Source organism: Corvus moneduloides, chromosome 20 (genome assembly GCF_009650955.1).
Source record: "Corvus moneduloides isolate bCorMon1 chromosome 20, bCorMon1.pri, whole genome shotgun sequence".
Classification (NCBI taxonomy): domain Eukaryota; kingdom Metazoa; phylum Chordata; class Aves; order Passeriformes; family Corvidae; genus Corvus; species Corvus moneduloides.
This window is the reverse complement of record NC_045495.1, coordinates 1839980-1849344: the sequence shown is the minus strand read 5'-3', so window position 1 is coordinate 1849344 and position 9365 is coordinate 1839980. Positions and strand designations below refer to the sequence as shown.

Genomic DNA, 9365 nt, shown 5'->3' with positions numbered 1-9365 from the left:
GGAAAATGGGAATTCCATGTGCAGCAACAGGAAATGTTTATTAGGTGACATACAACACCTTACGTACGTAATTAAGTAATGATAAATTTTTTTAATAATCCTTTTTCTTAACTTTCTGCTTCTGCTGCTGTAGTATGATATATATACAATTTTTTTTTTTGTCCCCTTTGTTTTCCTATCTAAATTTTTTAATTTCACATTCGGAATTAAACATGATTATGGGCCAACTCAGACCTTACGTTCAACAAAGTGACACAGCTTTATCATAGACACAGGATCATCTCTGGGACTTCTGGGGGTGGATTTTGATCCAGCTGAGGAAAGCAAATGAGGCAGCGAAACAACTTCTTCCCTAAATGTCCATGGGGTACAACCCCAAATCTGGGCTGGGTGGAAGAGGAGCAGGAAGCCCGTGAGGGATGGACAGAGTGATGCGAGGTTACCGCAGCTGATCTGAGCGTGCCGAGTCATCCAGCACAGGCTGAGTTCGATAAAAAGGAGCCCAGAAAACTCTCCCTGCCTTGCCCCGGCCCTGCTGCAGTCACAGAGGGGTCGCAGGGGCTCAGGGTGTGACAGTGACACCCGCCCAGCCGACTCGCAGCAGCTCCTCTATTCACACAAACGCGGCTGTAAACAACATCCCAGCAATGAAGAGCTGCCGCCGAGTGTTTTTCCATCCTGCGCTCGGCCGCTCCGGGCTGCACAGACGCCGATCTGCCTCGCACATGGGGATGAGGTAAATAATGACTGCAGGGGGGGAACAATGAGGGAATTCGTGGCATTTTGTCACTTCCGAGCGCGGAGGTCTCTGCGGAGCCAGGTGAATGCTGAGCACGTAGAGCAGCAGGGCGGTGCCAGGCGCTGGCAGCCTCCAAGGGCATCCAAGAGACAATTCCCTCTTCCTTGGGATGGGATGGTCCTCACTGGGGAGCTGAACCAACACCTCTGTCTTTTTTTTTTTCTTGTTTTTTTTTTTCTGTTTTATTTCTGTGTAGTCCTCTGCTCGGGATTGGAAAGATGAAGGTTAGAAGTTTTGGTCTTGAAAATCAAGACCAAATCTTGATTTGTTTCTTTTTTTTTTTTTTTTTCTTTCTCCTTGTTTCTTAACCTCCCAGCCTGTCATTATCAAAGTGGTAATAAACTGCACTGCAATCACGTTAATCAAGTCTTTGTTTGTGCTTGAAAGTGAAGACATACTCAGAGAAAGGCATTCCCTTTCCTTACAAACCCTGTAATCTATATAAGCAGGGCTGGCATCATTTGATCTCCTTATTTTTATTTTTTTCTAAAGAAACTCCCCTGACAGGTGCTTGGTTATCAGTTCTTGATGGCATCGTTGCACTTCAGGGTAGTTCTGATCCCTTTCAGAACCCAAACTGCCCTGAGGTGCAATGATGCCATCAAGAACTGGGTGCATTTTTACATACAGACTTCTGGACACTGAACCCGAAGACATGAGAGGATCTTGGTCAGAGGAGATGACACAAAGCAAAGCAGGGGATGACAGCAGATCGCTGAATTCCAGGCTGGTTTTTCCTGGCAGCTACAGGGTAGGGAAGGACAAGTGGGAATATCAAATCCAGTGAAAACTGCACCTATTTTGTGGCCTTGAGAGCCACAGCAGCAAAGGCTGAGAGGGTGAGGCTGGCTCGAGTCCAAACCCTGGTCAGAGATGAGCTGAGCCAGGAGGGATTGTCCCTGCAGTGGAAGCACTTCCAAGGGATTTAAAACACAGATGGGTTTTGTGATTAGCAGTGGGTGATTGGGAATCCCACCCTGCAGAGTGAGAAAACACAAGGTGCTCTCCATTTAGTTGTGTGTTGTCATTTTACTCATTAGAGTTCCCACGCCACTGAACAGGAAATCTGGAATTTCAGCGCTCTCAGTGAAGCAGAAACATTAAAGCTTCATCTTCCATGTGCAAACGTGGGCTGGCTCTGATTCTCCCTGAGTCTGCTGTACTGGGAATGTTGTTCCAGCACCAGCACATTCCATGGAACAGCTGGGAGCAGGGATAAGATTTATTCTGCCTTCTTCACACCCAAATGATCAGCAGAGAGGCTTTGTTTGCCACATACCTGGTGTCAGGTGTTTATCCAGGTTTCTCCAGGTTCTGCAAAGGGATCACTCCAAACCTGGGAGGCAAAATTTCCCCCAGGAGAGAGGCTGGGGAGGAGGAGAGAGCTCTCTCTTTTCAAAACAGCTCCAAAAAATCTTGGAAGGAGATCATACATCCAATTTGTGTCTTCCTCTCCAGAAAGGAAGGCTTTAATCTGCATAAATTGAAGCATAAATTGGATAAATAGGCTCCTTATTTGTTACTCCCTTTCCTGACTCTTTCTTCCTTGCAGGCCTCATGATGCCCATTGAGAGGCTGGGCAGACGGGTACTCTGATCCCACAGCTTTGCTGAAGCTCATGGCAGTGAAACTTGGATTCGTGGAATGATTCTGCTGAGCTGCTCACGTTGCTTGACATTTTTTGGCCCAGGTTTGGTGTTTGCAGCGTGGTGACAGTGCAGAGCTGAGTGCAGGGACAACTGGGAGAAAGCAGAGCCATCACATTTCCCAAGTTCTGGCGTCAGGAATTGAGTGTGAGTTCAGGGAGGATGTGACAGGGAAGAAAGCAGGGCAAGGGAAATCCCTCATCCTTTGAGAACCTGGATTTTCCTGTGTGTACACGACTTTGCGAGTGACACCACATCACCCCAAGCTCAACCCTTCTCCTCCCTGTGCTGTGGGGTTCCTATTTCCATCACAAGGCTGCTGCTTTTCTCCTGGTTTCAGGCACAGTTCCAGTTTCCCCTGAGCTGTCAGCACAAAGGACACGGGGCTGCTGCGCCTCGCCCCAAGGTGAGGGTGGGAGCTGTCCAAGGGTTACTGTGCAGAGCTGGGGCTCAGCTCCTGGACCAATTCCCTGTTTTGGAACTTATTTTGGCATGTCCCAGCTGGGGCCTCTTGTTCTGAGCCCTTGTGGATCCCACTGGAGGCTGAGAGCTGCAGCTGGGGGCAATTCTGAGGCTGCGAGCTCAGGTGGGTGGACTTGGATTTTCCAGAGCAGCCACTTGAACCGGCACTAAAAATTCAGCCTGAAGCCTCTCGTGCCTCTTTCTCAGTCTCTTCACCATGGTCAGTGGTTATTATCTTCTCCACAGGCACAATCAACAGACAATTCTACAAAATGAGGCCATTTCTTACACATTCATCAAAACAAGTTGGGCGTTCAGATAAAGAAATGTAAAAACAATCACAGAACTAAAAAAAAAAAAAAAGTTGCAGAAGGTGAAATCAAGATAAATATAAATCAAAGGCTGCCCACAGCAAGGTACAGTCAGTGTTTGAGGTGTCAGCCTGAGATTCTGGAGATTGGATTGAGTTCCCTGGAATTCTGTGTCACCTTAAAGAAACAATGGCATCGTTCTTTCCCCATTTATAGGATGCAGATAACAATTTCCTCCCAAGTGTAGGGTGTGAGGGTAAATACAGGGAATGCTGCACAGTTCCTGGAATGGGGGAGTAGAAAATGCCCTTGAGTAGAGGTTGTTCCATGAAGAGGCTGGGCTTTAATTTTAAAGTACTTTTCCTCTGGTTTTGGGAGCTGCAGCTGTATCACAGAGGGTTGGAATACACGAATCTGGGGTTTCTGTATATTAAAGCCCACTAAAAAAGCAGCTTCCACACTATTGTGTCCCTTAATCCAGCAACATTATGCTAATTTGTATGCAATTCTATTAGGGAAATCAGATTACAAATCTTTTGTGGAGAGCTATTTATACCACTTGATATTACTTTAATTACATTCTGCTCTCACATCATTTAGTGTTTTGTGCTCAAACACCGAATTTTCAAATTAGAGCAACTTCAAGCAGCGTTTTCAAGAATATCTGGAGCACTTTGGAGCCCAAATTCACAGATAAGTTATTTTTAGCCGCCAGGATATTTTCAAAGCCGTTTTGCTTTGTGGATGTTCTGCTCATCCCAGGTGTCCTGTGTCCCCCTGGGCCGTGCTGCCACTTCTGCTGCGAGTGAAGGGATTTGCTGGGCTGGCACAGAGGTGACAGAAATAGTGGGGCCCTTGTTCAGCAGCAACCTCACACCAGAGGTGTGGCTGCCAGGGCTGCACCAGCTGGGATTACAAAGGGTGGTTTATCTGGGACACTGGGAGAGGAGTATTTTGTAGGATGTTCAAACACCCCCAGGCTTGATTGATCGATTCTCAGCCCTTATTTCTATGTGATCATTCCCTTGTGACCATTTGAAACACTTATTGCTTACTTAGTCTTGTACAAAGTATAATCCTCATGGGTAAAAAAGTGTATTAATTAAAGCATTCCTAGTACACAAAACCTGGGCATACTAACCGCACATCAAACCGAATATGCTCTCCCACACTTCAATAGAAAAAAAAGCCCTAGAATTCCCCTTTTATAAACTCAGAATTATAACCTAATTTTCTTACATTTTTAATTTGGCAGAGCTATCAGAGTTCACAGATTCCCAGTTGCTGCTGCAATGATCAGTGCTGAATGTGGGAGCTCAGCTGAGCTGCTTGGCACGGCCGTGGTAGAAAATTGTGACCAATGAAGATGAATCCCTTGGCAAGGTAACAACAAAATAAGAATTAAATCAGAATAAATAACGTGGCTGTACCTGGATAATTGTCCTGCTCACCTGGACTGCTCAGCTGTTTAAAATCTCCCTGCTCCCACTGTTACCCTGTATTTTACTCCAGCAGTGCCCTCTGCTGAGAGCATGGAATGTGTGTCCCGAGAGCTTTTCCCCCCCCCGCCAAATCTCGACTATTTTCAGTCTAGTTCTCAAAAATCATTTGCATTTAAAAAGGTGGAGAAAGAAAAGATAAAATTTTACTGATGGTTGTTTATTAATGAACAAGCCACATTAAATAAACACAAAACATCCTGTGGCAAAGGCATGGGTGCTGATGTCTGTTGGGTTTTAGCTACGTTCTCTTGCAAGAATTAAGTGAGAAAAGGGCATTTTCTGGGCTGTTGGGGTCCGGGCTGATAACACAGCACTGATGTTTTATTTCATCTCCCTCAGTCACACACTCCCCCCTCCAAACCCACAAAATTCTGCTCCCCCTTTCCTGACTCTCTAATCCTTCATGATCTAATTAATTTGTGAGTTAAAGCCAAATTCACTTCACTCCATTTTAGAATACCACTGAAGGATTTTAAGCTGCAGACGTGGCCACTCCTCTCCCCAGGCTCTGGCCAGGCTTTGCTCTTGTCAAAGGTTGCTTTCAGCAGCTCATCCATGTGGTAGATGTGTTCTGCAGTTTGGGCTATCCTAGCAACTCAGTGGTGAGCAGCAGAGCCCCGAGCTGGCCACCCAATTTAAAGCATTTAAATCCACACCTGGTTAAAGTTTAATCCCTGTCACGATGATGATGTGGCAGCAGGAGCTGCGTGTCAGGAGTGATTCTGCGCCCGCGGATCGAGGTGGGAGCTCTTAGGGAGTATGGGATGAGCAAAGCCGACCTCGTTAGGGGCTGAAAGGAGGACTTTCCACCATGAATGGATTCCCCAACTGCTCTGCCAACTACACCAAGATTTGGAGTCACTACTTGGTGCTCGCCCTGGGCATCCCGCAGCTGACCATCAACATCGCCTCCGTCATCTTCAACTGCACCGTCATCTTCATCCGCCTGGCCACCAGGGACCTGCACAAGCCCATCTCCATCCTCTTCTGCAACCTGGCTGTCTCTGACCTCTTCACCAGCTTCTCTGGCTTTTGGATTTCCACGCTGTTCATCACCAACCCCGACATCACCATCTTTGGCTCCAAGGACATGCTGGCTCCCTATGCCCTGTACACAACGTCCATTCTGTCCACCATCTACAACCTGGTGAGCATCGGCATCGAGCGCTACCTGGCCGTGGCTGAGAGCATGAGGACGAGGTTCAGGGTGGCCAGGAACCACTCCATCGCCGTGGTCTTCATCAACTGGGTCCTGGCTTTCTCCCTGGGCTGCCTGCCGCTGATGGGCTGGAACTGTCTGCACGCAGAGAGGAGCATCTCAGTGCTCTACAGCCCTTTCTGCGTCAACTACCTCGTCTTCATCGCCGTCCCCAACGTCGTGGTGGCCTTCATCGTCCCTCTGTTCACCTACCTGAGGATTATCATCATCCTGAGGAAGAGGAAGCTGAGGATGCAGGCGTGTGGCCAAGCCACGGGCACCTACAAGTCGGCAGAGACCCAGGTGGCCAGAACCAGCATCTCCATCTGGCTGCTGGCGCTGGTGTCCTACACCCCGCTCTTCATCGGGGTCATCTTCGACGCCACCAACCAGCGGTGCCACATCGACCTCTACCCCGGGGTCTACATCTTCAGGAACTGCACGGCCATGCTGATCACCATCACCTGCCTGGGCAACCCCGTCGTCTACACGCTCCGGCTGCGCACGCTGGGCGCCAAGCTCAGGGCGCTGCGGTGCCTCCCCACCAACCGCGTCCGAGCCTGCACCATCGAGAACATCTAACTGGGGACGGCCCCGCTCCAGCACGGGCCACAGACGGGAGCCAAACCCCTGCAGCGCCTTCGGGCGGACTCGGAAAACGCGCGGCCGTGGCCCTTGAGGCCCTTGAGGCCCTTGAGCACCTTGGTTTGGCAGTGAACGTGGGGAATGGTTGGACTCGATGGTCTCAGAGGTCTTTCCCAGCCTTGGCAGCTCCACGGTTCCCTTGCTGGGGTGCAGAAAGCAGCCCAGGCAGTGGTGGGATGGGGGATGAAGCCTGGGGGATCCTCCCTGTGCCTCTGCCAGCGGCGGGCACCCCGCTCTGCCCGGCTGCTCAGGGGAGCTGTTTTCCTGCAGGTAAAAATAACTCCATTAGCGGTGTTTACTCTGTGTGGGAACAGGCTGGGGCCGCGCTCGCTGCGCTCTCCTCCCTCTCGTGTGGGTTGTGGCTCTGAAGAGGGTTAAACAGCTGCAAAATTCCCAGTAATTTGGGGGGAAATGGTGTTTTACTTTCTGGTTTAGTCAGGCAAACTGTGACTCTGACTGCTGGGTGGGTCTCTATGAACAGGGGCACTCAGCACTGTTTCCCTGCTGTAATTTTAATTGCTGGATGAGGTGGTTTTGTGAGATATTTTGGCTACACTTTCATATTTCTGCTTATAGGGGTGCACTCGAGTCCGTGGTGTGTGAAATTTGTACTGTTCTGGGTGAAAACCTTGGCTGGGTTCTTCAGGATCACAACTGCAGTCCAGTTGCCTGTACAAAAAGAAATAAAAATGTCAAGGCCAGATGTTTTCTAAAAGAAAAAGGTCTTAACTCCTCCCTCTCAAAAAAAGAAAAAAAAAAAAAAAAAGAAAAGAGTTGGTTAGTGAGTATTTATTTAGTAGATATTATTCTGTCAGATCCCAATGGAGATGGATGCTTATTCTTAGTTACACTGGGATATTTCCTAGGAGAATCTAATGTTTAAATTTCTTTAGAAGCCTGGACTGGATAGATGTTGTGACATCAGCTCATATTTCTGGTTCCGCACTGCTCAGCTGCTGCTCTGTGGTATTTCATCAACGTACAGCAATAAAATTCCACGAAAATGCACGGAGTGATGATGTTCTCACATTCATCACACACAAGCTCACCCACACCAGCCCTTGGAGTTTGCAGGAGTTTTCTTTCCAGTTTCTTTGCCTTCCTGTTGTTTCCTCATCTCTTTCTCTCTCTGTACCTACGTGCCTGTGTACCCATGTATCTATCTATCATTTATCTATCACTCATCTCTCCATACCTACACCTATTTATATCTTTTATATGTGCCTGTATCTATTCCTCTCTCTATATCCATCTCAGTATATACATCTCTCTCTCCACTCCCTCCTTCTTTCCCCATATGCAGAGCTATCTCTCTGTATATCTATATCCACATATCTCTCCATATTTATCTATTTATAAACATATCTCGAAATATCTCCATATAATGCTCGGGGCCGGGTAGGGCTGCGCTCGGCGATGCATTAAGCGCGCCTGGCTGGCGGCGCTCGGCAGTGGATTAGCAGCCCTGACCGGAAGCGGAAGCGGCGGGCGCGGCCATGCGGGCCCCGGGGCCGTGCGCGGAGTGCGGAGCCCGGGGCGCGGCCCGGTACCGCTGTCCGCGCTGCGGCAGCGCTTAGTGAGCGAGGGACGGGCGGGGAGGGGCGGGAGAGCGGCCCGGTACCGCTGTCCGCGCTGCGGCAGCGCTTAGTGAGCGAGGGACGGGCGGGGAGGGGTGGGAGAGCGGCCCGGGACCGCCGTCCGCGGCGTGAGCGAGGGAAGGAGGGGGACGCTGAAGGGGCTGAGGGCTCCGGTGAGGGGAGCGGCGGGGCGGGGCCGAGCGGGGCCGTCCCCCGCCGTTCGCCGCCCCTCTCACGCTGCTCTCCCCGCAGCTGCTCCGTGCCGTGCTGCCGGACCCACCGCGGTGAGTGCGGGCCGGGAGGGGCCGGGAGGGGCCGCGGGCGGCCCGGGGCTAACGCGGCTCCGTCCGCAGAGCGCTGCGCGCCGGATTCCCCGCGGGAGCGGGCGGCGGCCGGGCACGGCCCCAGCCCCGGCCCCGCACACGGCCCCTGGTCCGTGGAGGACATCCTGGGCGAGGAGGACGAGCAGGACCGCGTCCCGCTGCAGAAGCTCAAGCTCCTGGGTAATGTGGGGAATTGGGGCTGGCGGGGCTTCTGCAGAGCGAGCGGGAATAAAACCCCCCGAGTTCTGCATGGAGCTGCAGCTTAGCCCAGGGCTAAAGGAGTTAAAAGTTAGAGATCTGCTCCCTTTGAAAGTTTGTTTGCAAAATAAGGGTGGTGTCAGGCACGTTTGTAAGTCTCGATTTGTTCCGTGTTAAAGGAGAATCAGAAGAACTGCGGGGTTTGCTGCTGAACCCCCACCTCCGGCGGCTGCTGCTCACCATCGACCAGGCGCAGGACAGAAGCTCCCTCATGAGGAGGTTCATGCAGGAGCCTCTGTTCGTGGAGTTCGCTGACTGCTGCCTGAGAATTGTGGAGCCTCCCGAGAAGGAGAACGTCCTCCCCGAGTGAGCTGCTGTGGGAATGTTTATTTTTTTTTTCCCTTGATGTTTATTTTTTTTTGAGATTTGCCAGCAGCCAGAGCTGCCCCATTGTGTGTCTTGGTCCCTTTGCCCGTGGGTGTCAGTGCTCTGATTTCAGCTTAGAGCTGACAAACTGTGACAGGGCTGTGTTGGGACAGAGTTTTAGATCCTGGGGGTTGAACTTGATACTCAGTGGAATTCTTTCTGTTGGCACAGAAATGCTGGCAGCCACGGGAAATGTTGCTTCACGGTGACAGTATTAAATAATTTGCATTTATTTTAATCCACGAGTACTCTGAAATGGTTTTGTTCACTAAAGGGTG

The 9365-nt window shown here is 50.4% G+C and overlaps 2 protein-coding genes across 5 annotated transcripts; both read left to right on the top strand.

The window, feature by feature from the left end:
* The first annotated feature begins 168 nt into the window (after positions 1 to 168).
* Positions 169 to 7571, top strand: LOC116454105 (lysophosphatidic acid receptor 1-like). Of its 4 annotated transcripts, none has more exons than XM_032130286.1 (4): positions 169 to 736; positions 2352 to 2489; positions 4474 to 4601; positions 5176 to 7571. In XM_032130286.1, exon 4 carries the CDS (start codon positions 5532 to 5534, stop codon positions 6498 to 6500), a length of 969 nt encoding a protein of 322 aa, XP_031986177.1. In that variant the 5' UTR covers positions 169 to 736; positions 2352 to 2489; positions 4474 to 4601; positions 5176 to 5531; the 3' UTR covers positions 6501 to 7571. The 4 variants fall into 4 exon arrangements, with proteins under 4 accessions (XP_031986177.1, XP_031986176.1, XP_031986180.1 ...); XM_032130285.1 differs by having other exon boundaries at positions 2352 to 2592; XM_032130289.1 differs by lacking the exon at positions 2352 to 2489.
* Positions 7572 to 8051: 480 nt separating this feature from the next.
* Positions 8052 to 9325, top strand: ZNHIT3 (zinc finger HIT-type containing 3). The gene is made up of 4 exons (XM_032129543.1): positions 8052 to 8139; positions 8393 to 8424; positions 8494 to 8643; positions 8841 to 9325. Exons 1-4 carry the CDS (start codon positions 8060 to 8062, stop codon positions 9029 to 9031), a joined length of 453 nt encoding a protein of 150 aa, XP_031985434.1. The 5' UTR covers positions 8052 to 8059; the 3' UTR covers positions 9032 to 9325.
* Positions 9326 to 9365: the final 40 nt, after the last annotated feature.

Coding starts and splice junctions, on each gene's coding strand:
- LOC116454105 (XM_032130289.1), top strand. CDS start 5,532: ATGAATGGATTCCCCAACTGCTCTGCCAACTACACCAAGATTTGGAGT.
- ZNHIT3 (XM_032129543.1), top strand. CDS start 8,060: ATGCGGGCCCCGGGGCCGTGCGCGGAGTGCGGAGCCCGGGGCGCGGCC. Junction 8,425..8,493: donor GTGCTGCCGGACCCACCGCG/GTGAGTGCGGGC, acceptor CTCCGTCCGCAG/AGCGCTGCGCGCCGGATTCC. Junction 8,644..8,840: donor GCAGAAGCTCAAGCTCCTGG/GTAATGTGGGGA, acceptor TCCGTGTTAAAG/GAGAATCAGAAGAACTGCGG.